At 44.4% G+C, this 20581-nt stretch overlaps 1 protein-coding gene across 1 annotated transcript in view; it reads right to left on the bottom strand.

Annotated features, from left to right (window-relative positions):
- Nucleotides 1-4565: 4565 nt before the first annotated feature.
- Nucleotides 4566-20581, bottom strand: part of EGFL6 (EGF like domain multiple 6) — a 35376-nt gene continuing 19360 nt past the window's right edge. The window contains 5 exon segments of the mRNA XM_061178877.1: nucleotides 4566-4749; nucleotides 9718-9983; nucleotides 12062-12163; nucleotides 17639-17719; nucleotides 19115-19438. Coding sequence (XP_061034860.1) covers nucleotides 4639-4749; nucleotides 9718-9983; nucleotides 12062-12163; nucleotides 17639-17719; nucleotides 19115-19438 — 884 coding nt within the window. The 3' untranslated portion in view covers nucleotides 4566-4638.

Here is a 20581-nt window from a genome sequence, read left to right as displayed (position 1 = left end):
CTATATGGGAACAGAATCTGAAAAAGAATGGATATATGTGTATGTATAACTGAACCACTTTGCTGTACACCTGAAACTAACACAACATTGTAAATCAACTATACACCAATGTAAAATAAAAATTAAATTAAAAAAATAAAAAATAAAATTTTGATAGTTCTCTGCCACAATGTAGAATGATTTTACTCTATGTTTATTTTGCAGAAACTAATTTACCTGATATCTTATGGTCTGATTGGAACAAGATTTAAATAGCAGTCCTGAAAAAGAAAGCAGTAGTATCAAAGGTGAGAATGTTATCTGCAAAGCTATAAACTTATAAGAAGCCAACCTTGCTACCCAGTCTTTCTCACTGCCATCACCTCATCTCACTGATCCCTGAAAGGTAATAAGAGTCTGATGTTGGGAGGCCATTCTCCATGGGCCTCTTGTGTTTCCACCTATCTTCTGCACAAAGGCATTGGCAGCTTTTGTTCTGTACTATCTTATCAAGGATGTTGGTAGAGCCTGGGAGAATAGAGATAGTATCTTATTTCTCAAGAGCAGATTTGTTTCCTGACAAAGATAAAAATATCATCTCCTTCTGGGGCAATGTTTGGGCAGGTTGGCTATTGGTCCCCTTATAAGATTGGGGCTTTCCTCAACTCAGAGTTCCTCACTGTGACACAAACTCACTGGGTACCCGGCATCCACCTGGACCCGCCTCTGCATTGCCCCACCCCCTCTGAGCCTCGGGGTGGGGGACAAGGGGCAGTGGTGTGACCCTGAGGCCCATGCTACCTGTTGTCCCGTGGGTAATAAAGTCCACCTCTGACCCAGGAGTCTCGTGTTTTCTACTGATATCTAGGAAACTGTGACAGGCCAACTTGTTAGCTTGCAAGTGGGGGTAAAAGTATTCCAGAGTCATCCCACAAGTATTCTGTGCCTAAGAAAAAGAGAAAAGTACCAAAAATATAGGCTACGTCAGGCCACATTAGAGATCAGTGCAATTTTAGGGAGGCATCAAGTGCCCGAGCAGCAGGGGTCATTCAGTACCCTTCCTTGCTTAGGACAGAGGCCCAGATGTGGTCTCAAAATCTTTAACTCAGTGCTTTGGGCAGCCGCTGACATTCAGCCTCCTGAGGAGGCAAAAACGGGGCTCACGCCATTGTTATTTCAATGTTAATATACACTCGTGAGGCTGGAGGTCGTGGTAGATCCTGGTGAAGGTAATCTAGTCTATACCAGCAGACAGGCAGCACCATTCAGTGGTAAGAAATTTGGGCAGCACTCAGGGCCTGTGGCAGGTTGAAGATCTTGGTTTTGTTGCAGACCCAGTCTACACAGTCTGTCCTTTTCTCTCACAGTGCTTCACAGCCTGGAGACAAGATGGAGAAAAGAAAGCAGTTGGCTTGATCCAGATTGGGGCTCTGCCTGGCAGCTGTGGCAAAAAGACACCAGAGCACGGGCCTTGGGGAGGCAGTGGCGAGGGTGTCTTTGAAGGTATGGTGGGCCTTGGGGTCTAGGTTGTGTTTTATTAGAGAGGAGAGTCAAACCAGGAAGAAACCAAGAGGTGGGGAGAAAATGGAAATGTCAAGGGAATGGGGGTTTCATTTTAAAAAGGTCAAAGGATAAGCATGGGGAGACTAAGAAGAGAAAGCCAGATCAATCAGGAGAGTTTGATGTTGGAGTTCAAGAGTTCAGAGGTGATGATCAAGTTCAAGGGGTGGCCACAGGGCAGAGACTGAGGAGGAGAAGATGGTTACTGGAATAGAGGAGGTCAAAGAACTGTGAGGGCAGGTTCTGAATGGGTCATGTGGCTAGATGTCACCACGATGGTTGATGACTATGGCTAGAAGGCCGGAGGGCCAAAGAGTTATTTAACTGCGCCTTCAAGGAACAGTGGCCTTTACGTGCAAGTAGAGAAAGAAGAGGCTGTGGACAAGAGTTGGAGCAACGAGGATGCCGCCCTCAACTCCAGCCTCTGAAAAGAGTGCAGTGGGGGAGGAGGAGCAGCTTCATGTGATCTGGCCGCAGGCGGAGCGGCGGCCCTGGGAGAGCTCAGTTCAGCTAAGGGGGAGAGATGGAGTCTGTCTACCAGACAACGGAGTACGTGTGATGGGGGAGGGGGCAGAAACGGTGGGCGTGAGTGTCCAGAGGAGGGAGCCCATAACAGTGAGGGGATGAGAGCGTGGGAGAGGATGGATGACAAGGGGCAGCTGCATGCTGGGTGATGGCCAGGGTCAACATCTATGGGAGTCATGGCTCAATTATCTGACCCTAGTTTCCCCAAAGGAACCCAAGTATGATTCCATGCTACTGCAGGCTGGAGGTCCATGATGCTATAGGCCGTTGACTGCAATTCAAAATAACATGTTGGTATTTAAGGTCCAAGAAGTTAGTCCCAAACACTGTGGTCTTGTGGTAGAAATGGCAGGGGAGCCCCCAGGGGTCAGGGAAGAGTGGTCACCTGACTTTGGATTGTGTTTTGTTTGAAATCCTAGATAGGCCAAGAGAGGTTTATTTTTGTCTTACTTAATGTCAAGCAGTGACCAGTATGGGATGGGGTAGACATGCCACCATGTCATCAGGGACCCAGGCTTCCTCCAGCTATGTACTCCCTCCATAGGTTGTGGCCCTTGCCCTCATGGTCACAAGGCAGCTCCCAGAGCTCCTGCCTTCACAACCACATTGTAGGCAGGAAGAAGGAGGAAGGGAAATGGCAAAAGGGGCTGCTAACCGAGAGCCTTCTTTAATGATCCTTCCTGGAAGCCCCACCAATGACCTCAGTGGGCTCCCCCATCTGAAAGAGAGGTTGGGAAATACAGCCTTTTAGCTGAGCACACTGCATTCCCCCCATATATATGGTTATACTAGTAAGGAAAAAGGTAAGAATGGATATTGGGTAGGCAACTAGAAGTCTCTGCTACAGATATTACAGAAACATGAAATATTATTATTCAATTTAACTCATCTTTGTGTATTGATTTTCTCCCCCATACGTAACATAATTGCAGGCCTCCCTATTTCATTTCTGGTTCAATATCTCTTCCTATAACTTGGATTACTGGAGCACTGTCCTTCACTGCAAGGTCTCCCCTCTATTTTCCTTTAATCTAAGCCAAACTATGCTCTCATATCTCCTTGGTCACTGAAGAGATGGGGGCTGGGGTTGGGGGGGTCCTGCTTCAAGTTCTAGCACAGTGTTAGAAACCACCTGTGTCAGTTAGCTTTTGCTGTATAACAAACCACCCCAAATTTTCACATCTTAACACAACTATTTTATTATCTCTTGCAACTCTGTGGGCTGATTTGACTGAGCCAGGCACTTCTCCATCTGGTCTCCCTGGAAACACTGTTTTGGGGGTTTCTATAACTAGCAGTTATCCTAACACATACAGCTACAGTCCTGTATAGACTCTATGGCCAAAGAACTTCACACTAAGGGAAAACAATGTATTTTTTCCCACCATCTTAACAGGTTGTATGTGTTGGTTGTATTAAAGAGAACATTGTTGAAGAAGGATTACTTTAAAAAAAAAAGACAAAGAAGAAGGATTACTAAGAGTTTCAGTATAAAAAAACTCTAAGGGTAAGGCTACAAATTTTAAAGATTAGTAAGTGGACACCTTCTTGCTTTCCTTCCTTTTACAGCTCAATGCCTTCGTTGCTTTCGGGCTAACAAGCAAATATCTGGGGAATCTTCTGTTTGGGAGCTCTCTTGAACCTCTTTCTGACCTAGAATCTTAAAACAGAATATACTTTCATCCTCAGGGAATACACTCAGGATTCATTACCACAAAAAGCAGTTCTTGAATTCAGAAGAAAAGAGAAACAGAAAAGGAGGCATTAGTCTTTTTTGGAACCTGGCTACTAGCATAATTTGGTTTTAGGTACTTCTCTGAGGCCTTGAATTCAACAACTTAAGCTAATTGGCATTGCAGTTATGAGGCCTAATAAAGCAGTCATGTGTTCCCATAATGGCAAGTAATTTTAAGAATTTTTAAGAATGTAAGTAAAATATATATATATATATACATATCTAAGTATTTCCATAGAGAAAAGAATGAAAAACACATTTTCTAGCAAAGCAAATAACCATACACATAATTAAACACAGAATCAACAACACATTTTCTTACTTAGAAAAACTTAAACTATGACACAAGGTGATTATTTAGATATTATTATTACAAAGAATTTAAATATACAAATTTGGTTGTAAAAGATCAGGCTAAGCCACTTAGGTAAAAGTCTATCTGTGATGTTATAGTTTCCAAGAAGTGCCATAAAAGTCAAACAGTTAAACATTTCTCTGTGCTTTTTTTTTTTTTTGTAATTCTAGAAATGTTATATAAAGTGGTTCATCAAATCATGTAGACACATCAAATGTACTGGGGTGGTGGGAGGAGGGCTAAACTGACACATCCACATTTTACAGACTCAGAAATGAATGAGAAGACACAGTGGTACTATATTTAAAGCAAATATTGGCATATCTTGTACAAGAAAGGCATCTTACAATAATGAGTCTGTTGATACATCACAATTTTTCAGTTTGTATTTCTAAAATGGGGGGAGGATCTATGATATAATGTCAAAAAAGAGAGAACTGACATAAAACGCCAAATATAAAGATACAAAAGACAACAGTAACACTCAACCATCCACAGATAAAAGGCCATCTGGACATAAGCCTGAAACCAGCAAGACGCCATCCACCGCAATTTCTCCGGTTTTGCCCTTGCCACGTTCTGCTTCAAAAATGATCTAATAATGGAGAGGGAATAAAAAATTACTTCAAGATATTTAAAGCAATGATAAAGTCCCACTATTTAATAGCTATTAAACTGGACTAAATTCATATGTCCCTATTGCATAGAACCAGGCTTTGACACTGAATATATAATAATATATTTTCCAGATGCCAGGTATCTACACTGAGTGAATTACATTCAGAGAAAACAGGGTCACTGCAACACCTAAAAGAAGCTGGAAAGCCCTGGAAAGCTGAGAAGAGTTAGGTTTAAGAGGAAATTCTGGAATTCCCATTTAAAGGAAAAAAAAAAAAAAAAAAGTAAAAGAATAATATGATTTTCTTTTCGAAAACCAGGCTAGAAGGAATTGAATACTCCCCATGAACATAACATAATCACAGAGCAGTGTTCAGGGCAGCAGAGATGAAACAATTTTAGGCTTGCGTGATGACCAGTGTGTCCGGCTTTCCCTGGCTCTCCAAAGAGAAAAGTGGAAGCCTCAGAAGGACAAATGGGGGCAAAGACCGACTGAATGCCCACTGCCCGGGCTACTCTGTTTTCTTATGCTCCCTGGATTCATTTTCTTGAGAATGGCTGGAGACAAGCTATCACTGAGAAACAAGTGATAGCACGACGGGGTACAGAAATCTCTTCCTCCCCTAGTCTCTTCTCAGGCAGGAACTGCTTTCAGAAAGATGTTCCTTTGGGATAAGTTTTAAAAGTAGTGAGCCGAAAAGCAGACCCCTCACAGCAGCTGCAATGGGTGGGATAATGAGGGGAGGCATGTCTAGATCTTGGGATATGGTGGCTTTCCCATCACTAAAATCCCTGACTGATACTCCCAGATAACTAAAAAATAAATATCAGGGTAGCGAACTGACATCCTAATTTGTGTTTGTTTTTCCACTGCATTTTTGCCAAGTCTGGAACAACAAAAAAAATTCAGGCAGACTTCTTATGTTCTCTTTCGTCAAGGAGATTTGGGATATAAAAATCAAAAGCAGACTTTTCTACAAGACATCCCCTTGCTGATATTTGCCCCCCGCAGGCTTAACCTCCTTGAGAAGGCTAAGCCAGTAGAAGGTGGAGTGAGGTGCCTGTGAGGGGTAGAAGCAGAAGGGATGAGGGGGAAAGTGAGATTCTCCAGGGCTAGGAGCCACACCACTGTGTCTTCGTGGCCGAGCCCTGGGTGGGAAACGGTTGCCCGAACTTCCTATGGAGGATGGATTCCCAGGAGCAAGACTCCAGTAAAGTTTTCTGGGTCCAGTCTGGCATGGAAATTGAAGAGATGAGTCACTTGAAGAACTACGTGGGTGCACAAAATGTGGGTCTCCAGGGCCCTCACGATGAAGGGAAGGTGTGCTGCCCATCTCTTAATGTCTGGGCCACTTTTAGCCTTTCAGATGCTCAGGCCACCCTGGGGAGGGCGGCCCTCACTCAACCCTGTGTGCGCAAATAACAGAGACTGAATCCCACGCAGCGCCATCCCCCCGCCACACAGCCTAGTGGGATGGGGCTTTGGGTTCAGATGTAATTTGATTTAGAGAAAGCAACGTGACTTACCTTGTATGCCTAAATTTACGGAGTAAGACTCACATCTGCTACAAATATCCACAGCCAATATGACACTGATAAACTGAAATGCACGCTTTAGTCTGGACTGCTTGGCTTCCCCACCCTCCAATGCGCCCCATCAAGGTTTGCCCTAGCACTGAAAAAGTTCAGGGCACAGGTGCCTGCCTCAGGCCCCTGCTGGGCCTGCGTACCCTTCTAACAGGCCAGGCTCTTTGGGGGCATGTTTTCAAAAATGTGCATTTAAATAAAATCACTGTTTTGATAGCATACACCCCCAGCAAGCCACTGAGTTATGTAAAATATTTCTCAGTATATAAATTCAGTAAACATGGAGGTAATTACGAATGCTGTGCAGAGGCATGCTTCAATTCTCCAACAGGGATCTCAACCCTCTACAGCACGACTCAACGTTACGATCCCCAAACTACGCTACAAACACAACAATGTAAATATGTGGACTGGATGTGTATTGACTCAAATTTTTTGCAGTGAGAATAAACTAGAATTAAGGCATTCGTCGGTGCTAAACCAGCCCTGGAATTGGGAAAGAATGGTTAGGAAGTTCATTAACTTGGCCCAACATATACTTTTATCCATAGTCATGTCTCAGGATGTATTTTATTTATTTATTTTTCATTATAAATTTATTTATTTATTTATTTATTTATGGCTGCATTGGGTCTTCATTGCTGCGCACGGGCTTTCTCTAGTTGCAGCGAGCGGGGCCTACTCTTCATTGCAGTGCGCGGGCTTCTCATTCCGGTGGCTTCTCCTGTTGTGGAGCACGGGCTCTAGGCGCGCGGGCTTCAGGCGCGCGGGCTTCAGTAGTCGTGCCTCGCGGGCTCTAGAGTGCAGGCTCAGTAGTTGTGGCGCACGGGCTTAGTTGCTCCGCAGCATGTGGGATCTTCCTGGATCAGGACTCAAACTCATGTCCCCTGCATTGGCAGGCGGGTTCTCAACCACTGCACTGCATCAGGGAAGCAGGCGGACTCCCAACCACTGAACTGCATCAGGGAAGCCCAGGATGTATTTTATTTTATTTTATTTATTTATTTATTAAAAAAATTTTTTTAGGTATCTATTCTTTTTTTAAATTTATTTAATTAATTAATTTATTTATTATTTTTGGCTGCGGAGCATCTTCTTTGCTGCCCACGGGCATTCTCTAGTTGCGGCGAGCGGGGCTACTCTTTGTTGTGGTGTGTGGGCTTCTCATTGTGGTGGCTTCTCTTGTTGCGGAGCATGGGCTCTAGGCGTGCGGGCTTCAGTAGTTGTGGCTCGCGGGCTCCAGAGCGCAGGCTCCGTAGTTGTGGCGCACGGGCTTAGCTGCTCCGCGGCATGTGGGAGCTTCCCAGACCAGGGCTCCAACCCGTGTCCCCTGCATTGGCAGGCAGATCCTTAACCACTGCGCCACCAGGGAAGCCCCCAGGATGTATTTTATATAAGATGTTCTGCTGTGATTCAAGTGTGATGAGTGAATGAAGGGATGCTGAATCTGACATCTGACACTAAGGGCCTGGCCTTTTGGTTTGACGCCTAGTACAGGATTTTACTTCCGTTGACTAACACATTCTCTTTCACAAGCAAAGTAGAAATGGAGTCCGGATCATTCTTCTTGTCACCACTGGTTGGTACTCTGCTCTTCGTGTATCTCCTTCTAGATTTCACCCTATCTTTTCCCTTCCCACCTCGAGCAAACTTCTCATAACGGCCTAGAGGGGCTGCCCCCAGGGCTCTGCTCCCTTCCCTCCTGGTGGCTCTACAGTGTGGCTTTCCCTCTTCCCCTCCAAAGACACAACTCCTGCAAAGGTCGGTAGCCACCTCCTGATGGTCAAACTTGACAGACTGTCATTTTTATCCTATTTGTTCCTTCTGAGCAGTACATCCCATTGGTCAACTTCCTCTTAAAACTCTGCTCCCTTTTCCTTTATTAAATCCTCTGCGCAGTAAAGGATGAACTCAGCAGGTCTGGGTTGTCCAAACCCTGCACATTCCAAAGCCAAGTTTGGACCTTGACTGGTTCCTGGAAAATAACCTCTAAGTCCCTGGAATATCTTACCTCTTAAGAGTGTCTGTGGCCACGCCAGATAATTTATGCTAACAATGTGATTTACGGTGGGGACCTTGGGCCACACAGTATCAGCCTGTCCTCCGGAGAAGCTAAAGACTGAGTAACTAGGGTCAGCCATGTGGGCAGTCATGCGAGCAGACTGACCCAGCACAAAACCCCTGAACACCAAGGCTTGTGTGAGCTTCCCTCGTGGGCAGTACTTTGTGCATGTCGTCACGCATCATTACTAAGAGAATTAAGAGCTGTCCCTGTGACTCACCAGGAGAAGAAAGTTACACGCTTGTGCCCAATCTCTCCTCTGCCCTACATGGCTTTTCCCTCTGCTGATTTTAATCTATATCTTTTCACTGTAACAAACTATAATCGTGAATATAACAGGTTTTCTGAGTACTTTGAGTCCTTCTAGGGAATCATGCAACTTGAGGGTGGTCTTAGGTACCCCAGACAATGGCCACTCTCTCAGTGCAGTCCAAAAAACATTTAAAAAATGACCTTCTAGATGTGGTAGATATATACAATGGAATACTACTCAGCCATAAAAAATGAAATAATGCCATCTGCAGCAACTTGGATGGACCTAGAGATGACCACACTAAGTAAAGTAAGGCAGACAGAGAAAGACAAATACCATATGATATCACCTCTATGTGGAATCTAAAATATGATACAAATGAACTTATCTACAAAACAGACTCACAGACATAGAGAACAGACTTGTGGTTGCCAAGGGGGAGGGTGGTGGGGAGGGAAGAAATGGGAGTTTGGGATTAGCAGATGCAAACTATTATAGAGAGGATGGATAAATAACAAGGTCCTACTGTAGAGCACAGGGAACTATATTCAATATCCTGTGATTTACCATAATGGAAAAGAATATGAAAAAATATATATATGTATAACTGAATCAATTTGCTGTACAGCAGAAACTAACACAACATTGTAAATCAGCTATACTTGAACAAAATAAATTTTTTAAAAAGTGACCTTCCAGTCTCCATTCATTGTGATAAGTGCTGGGCATAAAATGAATGAGCTTTCACATATTAAGGAGTTTAGAGCCTGGTTCGGAAGGAAGTTGGCGAGAGGAGCCTGACACACACCAACAGCTCATTCCCATAAAATGCTGATACGCGTGCACTTGACAAGTATTATCATTAGTTGTGCTATTAATTACCTCGTCTATTTCGCTCCAGAATATAAGCTCTTTAAGTGGAGGAAAGAGTCTAATTCATCTTTGTAGCCCCAGTGCCTAGGTACTTCAGTAAGTGTTTTGTTTTGTTTGTTAAATCACTGAAAAAGAATGTAAATATCTCGTTTAATATGTTTTCCACTTACGCTTTTGGGAGTATCAATCCCTTGATACAGCTGAATCTTCCCCATCTTCCACCGTTCATCCATGCTCCTGGTCTTCTCCCATGCCAGGGCATTATTACTGTTTTTCACAAACACTCGAAGTTTCCCTACTTTGTTTCCAGCCAGCCGGTAATGAAAGAGCAAACAAAAGTTGCTTTGGGGTTGCAGGTCGGGGAGGACAAGTTTCAAACGGCCGATGTCCTTCTTCTGACCTGCCGGGACCGGAACTGCCATATAGTAGCCAACAGCTTGAAAGAGAAGAAAAACCCACAGTTAATGAGGCCAATGTAAAGGGTTTGGCTATAGTGTATAAAATAGCTGTAAAAAATGAACGCTAGTCTCCTATAGGGAAAGCTGAAGTCCTTTTCATTTCGAACATTTAGGAACAAAATTTTCATGCTAAAATGGACTTTAGGGATCACGGGGCTGAAGTTCTTTGCTCTCCAGAGAAGGTAACTAAAAGTCGGAGAAACTGAAGAATTTGTTCACATTCACAAAGCTTGGTAATAGCAGATATGGGGCAGAAACCTAATTAAATGGTCTTTTAGCACTGTAGGTGATTTTCTGCTAATGGAGAACTTGTGTTCCAGAACTTTCCACATTGGTTGTTTGAACCTTGGAATGCATTTCCCCACTGAGTTGGTATGTATGATGACCAGCTCGTTAGGTGGGTCCACAGTGCGGTATTTAATCCACAACATACATGACTTTGTACTAATGGTATCATGGAGCTCAGCCACCATGTGTAATGTATCACTCCAAGTTCTGATTGAAGATGGCAGGAACACAGGTCACCTTCTGTTTCTAAGATCCTTTTCCCAAGTATTTTTTAACCAGTGTGGTGGATGTTTGCGCATCTCCAGTCTTCTGGTTGTGGCTTTGATGGACTTGGGCAAAAACTCTCATAGAGTGGGGTTTGAAGAAGTTGATAGGAAGAAAGAATTCCTCTAGAAGCCAGGAAAAAGACACGGTGGGTGGGTGGAGTCTTCTGCTAGCCCACAGACACTCCCAGGACCCAGGTTGACAATGTTTTGGTTTTCACTGGACCCAGAGATTGTCTGGTCTTCTTTCCCAGTCAGTGAGTGTGCCAGATTCAGAAAATAAAAATACAGGCTGCCCAGTGGAGTTTGCATTTCACACAAACAACATGTCTGAGATATACTAAAAAGTATGTGTTGCTTATCTGAAATTAGGCATCCTATATTTTATCTGGCAGCTCTTCTAGCTATTCTCTCTTTTGTGACCCATTGTGGTAGGTTTCCCTTTCACTCCCAGCTCAAGCCCACTTTGATCTGTCCTTGAGATTTTATCCTTCTAAAAATGCTGATTCATCCCATGTTTCTTTTTAATATTTAACTCTGTAGGGAAGAACCAGCCCACCTAGAGATCTGATGGAGGTTCAGGAAGGGAGGGAGGACAATCTGAGTGATGCAAAAGCTGAGAACCCCAGGGTCATTTCTGAATGAGGTGTTTGTCAATAGGGGACTTGTACCCTCTACCCTAATCCCAAGTTCTAAAAGGAATTTTTGTTAGGAGATAGCTGAGCCTATACATCCCCAAATAAACAATTTGGTAAGGATCTGGATTTCCTAAAGGTATAACAGTTATCTCTAATTATAGAGTCAGCCTTCAATGACCAAGATTCGATTTATGCTCCAAATGGGATCAGCCAGCCAAATGCTCTGCCCAAAAGGAAGTCAGAGCTCATCGACAGTATTTAAGTAGGCAGTGGAAAGCAGGCAGCTCAGAGCTTAGGCAGAGAAAAATCCAAGGTTAAGTGGAAAGAAAGAAATCCTCAAGCAATAGAAGGGAAATTCCAGTCCAAAAGTTCAGACTGCTGATGTGATGCTCATTATGGTTTCAATGCTCTGAGGGGTAACTCTATTAAAACTCCAGGTTTAGGCAGAGATCATGTTTCCTTTCCAGATTTATATCCCCTGCCTCCCAAACCCAAAACAAAACCACAGAGCACCACAGCTGGTAAACTGGGGAAAAGAAACAATTTCCTTCTCCCTTTCCCCAAATACGCTTAACCCTTATACGAATTCCCACATCTGTCTCTCAGCAGCAGGAGAGTGAATATGGAAGAGGTTTGCTGGAGAATCCTTTGCGGGGGTGGGTAGGTGAGTGGGAGAGGGATTAAGGGGAGAATATATGCTGACCCAAGTCAATCATTCATCAGGGGAGACTTGGGAAGGTCTAAAAGTTTCCAAACTTGACAAACAACCCTGACCACACAAGTGATAGGAAAAATGACCCTCCCGTCATTGGAGCTCTCTTTCCCTGGGCCGTTATCGCAGAACATGAAATAGTGAAATCTGAATACCATTATCTCGGTCAGCAGGATTCCAGTCGAAATCATCTTCTATATCCTGTTTCCAGTCACAGACCCCGTGGTCAAAGCTGCAGTCAACTGAGATATTTAAATCTGCTAAGAAAAAGGGTGCATTTCATCAACATTAAGAGCATTACGAAAGGGAATTCCCTGGCGGTCCAGTGGTGAGGACTCCACACTTCCACTGCAGGGGGCCCGGGTTCAGCGTTCGAACCCTTGTCGAAAACTAAGATCCTGCAAGCCACGTGGCGCGGCCAAAAGAAAACAAAAAAGCATTAGGAAAATGTTTAACACTGGGAGCTTTGGAAGGCGATGCCATGTTTTCAGTTGCTGTCAAGAGTTTAGGGAATTTGGAGGACTTCCCTGGTGGCGCAGTGGTTAAGAATCCGCCTGTCAATGCGGGGGACATGGGTTCGATCCCGGGCCTGGGAAGATCCCACATGCCGTGGGGCAACTAAGCCCGTGCACCACAGCTACTGAGCCTGTGCTCTAGAGCCCGCAAGCCACAACTACTGAGCCCACGTACCACAATTACTGAGCCCACGTACCACAACTACTGAGCCTGCGCTCTAGAGCCCACAAGCCACAACTACTGAGCCCACGAGCCACAACTACTGAGCCTGTGCTCTAGAGCCCGCAAGCCACAACTACTGAGCCCACATGCCACAACTACTGAAGCCCGCATGCCTAGAGCCCGTACTCCACAACAAGAGAAGCCACCGCAATGAGAAGCCCGCGCACCACAATGAAGAGTAGCCCCCGCTCGCCGCAACTAGAGAAAGCCCGCGTGCAGCAATGAAGACCCAACGCAGCCAAAAATAAAATAAATAAAAAAGAGTTTAGGGAATTTGGGACTAGCAGATGCAAACTATTATATATAGGATGGATAAACAACAAGGTCCTACTGTATAGCGCAGGGAACTATATTCAATATCTGTAATGAACCATAATGGAAAAGAATATGAAAAAGAATATATATATATATATATATAAAACAGTCACTTTGCTGTATACCAGAAGCTATCACAACATTGTAAATCAACTATACTTCAATTTAAAAAAAAGAGAGAGCTTAGCCAAGCTACTCCACAGTATCGCTGCGCTGGCATCCGTTTTGTTTGGCACCACGGCCTGCGGGGGCCTCTAACTGGCACTAGCCCTTGTGCAAGTGCACACCCTAGATAAGAGCCTGCAGAGTCACGAGTAAAAGTGAGTTCCTGATATGACTTCCCCAACAGCCCTGTGATCGACAGTCTCCCCTGCTTCCCAGGGCCTTGCCCTTGTGCACCCCTTAGATAAGACCCCCTCGTAGCTTACCAAAACCCTATTGTTTTTATTGGAATCCACCAATCCAGGCTTCGCCCAGCAACCCCAAAGCGCTCCACACATGGACCCTAATAGAGGCGTGTGCCCCACGTCCTGCCCCGACCTCCCTCTGTGGCCCCTGGAGGCCTTGCCATGTAGTCCACCAGGACCCAGAGTAATAAGCTTCTCTATCTCAGTTTCTTTTGTGGGCTTTTGTTGAACCATGTGGCACCCAGGGGCTCTACTTAACGAATGTTAATTTAACAAATCCTAACAACTGCATGGACTACAGGGCCAGTTAGTACAAGCTTTGAACCAGTGCCTCTGGTTACTTTTATGTAGATTGGGGTCAGCAATATAACATCCTGGCCCACTACTTGTTCTTGCAAATAAAGTTTTAATGAAACACACCACGCCCATTCATTTACATATTGTCTATGGCTGCTTTTGAGCTACAATGACAGAGCTGACAGATGCAACAGAGACGGTATGGTTCACAAAGCCTAAAATATTTACCATCTGGCCCTTACAAAAAAAGTCTTGACCCCTGATGTCGGTGTCAGAAAACACCACTGGGAAAGAGGGGAAAGACTGAGATGCTTCTGATTCATAACAAATGCCAGCCTCTGGCTTGGATTTGGGGGTTTTGGCAGTTTATACTGAAGAATAAAGGACTGGCAAGGAAAGGGGAAAAGCTAAAGAGAGAAGTGGCAGCAACGGGTTGTTGACTCATTACGAGTTGCAAAACATTTTCATGTACATTACATCATTTGATTTGGTTGTCACAAAAATTCTACAATCAGGCCCATTTTCAGGAAAGTAAAACTGAGAGTCATAAGTGATTTGTCCAAGTCCCCCAGACACTGAGAACTGGAACTGGACCTGAATCCTAAATCAGACTGAGATCCAGGCTGTCCATCTGCACATATCTTAAGCCAGTACAAACACATGGCTTCTTCTCTCACTTTCCTTTCTTCCTAACCCCTATTTTTCCCTATTCCAGCAAAGATATTTTATTTCTAGTCCCAGTTTTAAAATTAAAAGATGGCAGGGGGATGGGATGAATTGGGAGATTGGGATTGACATATATACACTATTGATACTATGTATAAAATAGATAACTAATGAGAACCTACTGTATAGCACAGGGAACTCTACTCAATGCTCTGTGGTGACCTAAATGGGAAGGAAATTCAAATAAGAGGGGATATATGTATATGTACAGCTGATTCACTTTGCTGTACTGCAGAAACTAACACAACATTGTAAAGCAACTATACTCCAATAAAAATTAATTTAAAAAAAAGGAAAAATAAATAAATAAAAAGATGCCAGCTAACACTTGCTTCCAGTTTTCAATATTCTTTAGTGAGTGCTATTACTCGTTTGATAAGTTGATGTTAGCAGCCCACAAATAATGCAACATAAATTTTTCAGTTGGTTTATAACTGTAGTGGCACGTTTGTCCCAAACTCTCCCTTCTTCCGCGTCATGTGGGACGTGGGGAATGTAAACTGGGGCAATGGAATGGTATGTAGCCAACCATTCCGCCAAGAGATAAAACTCAAGGCTTTGGTCTCACCAGCACCATATTTCATTTGTATAGCACTTTATGGTTTACAAAGTACTTTCAAACACATTCTCTGATTTAATCCATACCACCCTCCAAAACACATGCTGTTGGTGCCGCACCAGTACCTGTCAGCATGTTATGTTCCCTTGCAGGCACAGGGCTTTCTACTGCAAACACCACAATTCTCTGAGTGAGGGTATTCTCTGGCTGGAGCATGCTTCGCCCAAGCCAGGCAGACCAGAATACCAGGGAGCTCTTTCCCTGGGAGAGCTCTCAACCAGTGATGGACACGACTTGGTGGTTAGCTACCTCTGCTTCCCTGCCTTTGGGTAGGACCACTAAGTGCTGGAATTGGACCTGGACCTGAAGTCAGATTGGAATCCAGGTTCTCTCCAGTCTTGTAGAGGGTCCAACTGGGATGGAGATCCAGTTGCCACAGCGGTGTCCTTCCCTGATTTTATGGCAGGCCAGGAGCACCAGGGAATTAACACCCTCCTGGGAGTGGCCTTCAATCAATGTCAGATGGGAGTTGGTGTATAAATACCCCAGCTCCCTTGCCCCTCCAGTAGGATAATTCTGAGCCACGTGTTCTATACACTGGCTCCCAGATTCCCCAGTTGGATCCAGCTCCAGGCACCTACAGTGGAAACTTGCTCAATGACATGTCCTTTATTGCCTCCTTCTCTTCCCCGGTCTCCAACCGCTGTTTCCTGGAATCACCGCCCACATAAACCACTTGCACACAAATTCTTGTCTCAAGGTCTGTTTTTGAGGAAAAAACAGCCTAAGACAGCACCTTAGAGAGGAGTGTTGCTCTTATTCTGACTTTACACATGAAAGCCGTGAGACTTCACAAGCCTAAGTGACCTGCCCCAGGCAAACAGCAAGTGGAAGAGTTGGGGGGCCTACCTGAGTCTACTAATTGAGACTGAGCACTCCGGACACCTTATTCAAAGACCTTTAAAATCAGAGGCATAAGCTAATAAGCAAAATTGTAAACTTTCCGTGTTTCATTGAGGATTATGGAAGAAAAAGTAAAGTAAGAAACCTGGTTGATTTGGGGATCCAAAGAGGACTCAAATAATTTATTAATGTCACTTAGAAGTGTAAAGCAGAGCTGGGGCAGAAGTTCCAAGCACCTAGAGAAGGTAGCTTATCCTCTGAGCTATAAAACATTTTCTTCCTAACCAGAAAAATGGGCAGTAAGATGTTTGATGCAGAGAAATTTAAAAAGCGGAACACTAGGACATCTCTGGCGGCCCAGTGGTTAAGACTCCGCGCTTCCACTACAGGGGGAGGGGGTTCGATCCCTGGTCAGGGAACTAAGATCCCGCATGCTGCAAACAAACAAACAAACAAACAAAAACGTGGGACACTTAGGAGAAATATGAAAGAAAACAAGATGCCTACAGGAGTTGGGTCATGGGCCACTACCCTTTGGAGAGTTTTTCGTAGAAGCTTCTCAGATTAAATTTGGAGGAGTGAAGTAGAGAGGTACTTTCTTCATGGTGGAGATTGTCCTATAAACCAAAAGGACAGAATTGGAGAATGTAATCACGGGGTAAACACAGAAGGAAATCCAATTAGCGCAAGCTTAGGACATGTATAGTGGTAAGTGAAAGTTTGAAAAGGAAAGAGATCAAGGCATTCATATTTACACGAAGTAAAAGGGATACATATATAGGTAGGCTTTTCCCTGATGTCTGTGTAGAGATGCGCATGTAATTCGTCGTGGGTAGTGAAAGTGCTAAATAAACTCAGGAAATTAGGGAACATGCCTAAGAAATTCCAGATTATGAGGCTTTGCTAGAATGATCACAAAAATGGTCCCAATTTTTACCCCTCCCTGTGTCCACGCTCTCTGCAATATGACGTTGTCGTGCCTTCCCCAACTCTTAAGCCTGGGCTGGCCTTATGACTTGCCTTGGCCAATAGAGTATGACAGAAGCCATGCTGTGCCAGTTCTGGCCTAGACCAGGCCTGTGTGCCTCTGCTCTCTTTCTGGGAACCCTGCCACTGCCTCATAAGAACAAGCTTGGCTAGCCTCCGGGAGGATGAGAGACCCCATGGAGCAGAGCAGAGTCAGCCCAGGGTCCCACCTGAGGCCCCAGGCCTATGAGAGAGCACAGCTAAGATGAGCGAAGTCACCGAGCAGGCCCACAGCTGATGCAGACACGTGGGCGAGCCCCACCCAGACCAGCTCAGATCAGCAGAACTGCCCAGCCAATCCACAGAGTCACATGCAAAGCTAAATATTTATTGATATAGGCACCGAGGGTTTGTGGTTGTCTGTTACAAAGCGCTACTGTGGCAATAGGTAACTGACACAGGCACTTAGGGCCAGATTTTAGTACACGATGATTTTCAGGTTGTGGGCCCCCATGGGCTGCAGTTGAAGCAAATGAGTCATTTTCTGCCATCTCCATACATAATGATCCGCCTCACTTCTTTACTCTAGGTGTCAGGTGGAGAGGTGGAGAGAAGACAGCCTTATAGTATCATAATCATTGGTATTAATCACATAAGGACCTATTTTCACACTGGCACTGGGTATCATGATGTAACGATTTTTCCCTTGGGTATTTAGGAATGAAGCAGTGATTCATACACAACCATCTCATCCTATGAAGAAATGAAAGGACCACGGGACACCGTGAGACAGTGTATACTCAGAAGAAGGCATTGCTCACCTCTGTGTTCCAGTCGGGATGCTGTAGCTTTTCTTTGGACCAGAACCAGATCAACTTCACCCGCTTCGTTCACCTTAGGGGCTAACAATGAACACTTGATCAGTTAAAAAAAAAAAAACAAAAACCCTAAAGCCTCACGTGCTAAGAAGTTATGAATGAATGAACAAAGAGGGTTTTATCATATACAGTTGGCCCTCCATATCCATGGGCTCCACATCCACAGATTCAACCAACCACAGGTCGAAAATATTTTTTTAAAAATCCAGAAAGTTCCAAAGAGCAAAACTTGAATTTGCCTTGCGTGCCAGGCAACTATTTACACAGCATTTACATTGTATTACGTATTTTAAGTAATCTAGAGATTACTTAAAGTATATGGGAGGATGTGTGTAGGTTATATGTGAATGCTGCACTATTTTGTATAAGGGACTTGAGCATCCATGGATTTTGGTATCTGTGAGGGCTCCTGGAACCAATCCCCCATGGATACCAAGGGACAACTATGTTCTACGGACAGAATAGGTTACAACTGTGTTTCTCTAACATTTCCAAAGCATTCATATTGGTTCCAGTTTCCTCATGTAGAACATCTTTTTCCACAGGTGCGACCTAAGCATCACTCAAGTAACCTAAATAACACATCCCTCCTCACCAGGTTTTGGAAACATACTCTCCTGAGATTTTGACTCTATTAATGGAGATAATGTCATTGGTATGCTAGTTCTTGGGCAGGTGGGGCTGTAGGTACTTTTCATTTGGTTAAATCCAACAGCCATGGAGCAGGAACAGACAAGACAAAATATAGAGGGAGCAAGAGACGCCTGCTGAGAATGAAACGGGAAGTCTCAGTGTGAGGGATCCAGGGTGGGTTAACATGGAAACCACCCTGGAGGGGCCGAGGCTGGTGATGGGCTCTGCTCGGCCACCAGTGACAAGGGCAGTTCTCCAGCTCATGCAGGAAACCTAAGCTTAACGTCTCTATAGAATTTTCCTCCAGCTGTCTATCTTGCCTTTTTAGATCATAACCACACAACTCTGAAAATCTCCTTTCATTGAGTGCGCCTGTAAAAAGTGCCTCCACGAAGGAAAAAGGTAGAGCTAGGCAGATCCACCAGGGGGCGCTCTCTGGGGTCTGGGGGTGTGCTGCCTGCAAAGCTGGGCGTCCAGACGGCCGTGATGGCAGGACAAGTGGGCTTCCTTGGCTGGGAGCGGAAAGAGGGTCTGCATCAAATAGGAAACCCCCCCCAGGCAAGGGGAAAGGCCTGACCCTCCGTGCGTCCCACAGCAGCAAATTGGATTTCGTACCTGTGGAAGACTAAGTTTCCAGACCTTATAGAGAGCCCTGCTTCTTAGGACTTAAAGCTGACCCCATCTTACTTAAGGCGTGAAAACTGTCTTCCCTTTTTCTCTCATTTGCCAGGAGAAACTACAATTCACTTTTCATAAGATGTATAAATTAACAAAAGTGATACTCACAAAACACATCTCCCCGAAGGCTTTGCTGCTCCTCTACATGGTTTGCCAGGGCTTTCTCATCTCTTTTCTCTTCCTCCAGCCCCTCTTTCTTTCTCTCTTCATCCCTCTTTTTTTCTGCATGAGGGTTCCCATCTCTGGAAACGCTCTCTTCAGAGTTGAAGGGCTGCGAGTCAACCTTAGGGGCAGGAGTCCCCCCAGGTTCTGCGATGTTTTTCATTTTTACCTTCTTTTTCATGTTATTTTTGTGAGCAAGCAACTTCTTGATTCTGTCTTTGATGGTACCAGGTGCTCTGAGGAATTCCTTCACAGAATTTTCAGGGATAACTAAAACCAACAGTAAAAGAGAAGTTCCACATTGGTCAATAATTAGATCTCTCACGAATAATGGAGCATTTAAAAAGCGTCAAAGTGCAGTACATGAATGCTTCCAGAATCAACACATATGAGGCTCAACCATTTGATATTTTAGGAAGAACTATATTTGCAGTTGTTTTAAGCAGTTCCAATGTTACGGTAGGATCTCAACAACTTTAATTGTTAGAGGACAAACTTTCGTTTTGCTTCAGAGACTACGATAATGAAATACCTGCTCCTACCAAGCTAGGCTACAGATTCCAACGTGATGGATTTTCCAGGATCCGCTAATATTTCTGCTTTCACAGTGGTATTCGCCAAAGCTGCTGTTGCCCAGGTGGTCCTGTAATTTGTTTAACTGTGATATTCAAAGATTATGGCTAGCATTATGTTGAACCATATAAATTGCCAATAACGGGCCATTTGTGACCTACAGAACGGTGATTTTTGATTCAATGTATACATACCTAATTTTTCTTCCCTGTTCTCTCTCCCCTTCGAATTTCTTCACCTCAATCAACTACTGTCAAAAGCTAAATGATTTTACTTATTGACTATTTATAGAGAGGCATCTATATTTACTGTTTTACATTCATTTCCTATTTCTCATCACTAAATTAAATTCTTTTTTAAAATGCACCTTTAAATAGACTGACAGACATAGAAAACAAACTTATGATAACTAAAGGGGAAAGGGAGGGATAAATTAGGAGTTTGGGATTAACAGACACACACTACTACATATAAAATAGATAAACAACAAGGACCTACTGTATACAGCACAGGGAACTATATTCAATATCTTGTAATGGGGCTTCCTAAGTCGCACAGTGGTTAAGACTCCGCCTGCCAATGCAGGGGACGTGGGTTCGAGCCCTGGTCCGGGAAGATCCCACATGCCGTGGAGCAACTAAGCCCGTGCGCCACAACTACTGAGCCTGCGCTCTAGAGCCCACGAGCTACAACTACTGAGCCCGCGAGCCGCAACTACTGAGCCTGCGAGCCGCAACTACTGAAGCCCGTGTGCCTAAAGCCCGTGCTCCACAACAAGAGAAGCCACCGCGATGAGAAGCCTGCGCACCGCAACGAAGAGTAGCCCCCGCTCACTGCAAC

This window comes from Eubalaena glacialis, chromosome X (genome assembly GCF_028564815.1).
Source record: "Eubalaena glacialis isolate mEubGla1 chromosome X, mEubGla1.1.hap2.+ XY, whole genome shotgun sequence".
In the NCBI taxonomy this organism is placed as follows: domain Eukaryota; kingdom Metazoa; phylum Chordata; class Mammalia; order Artiodactyla; family Balaenidae; genus Eubalaena; species Eubalaena glacialis.
Note: the sequence above shows the minus strand (reverse complement) of the source record. Positions and strands in the feature narration are given on the sequence as shown.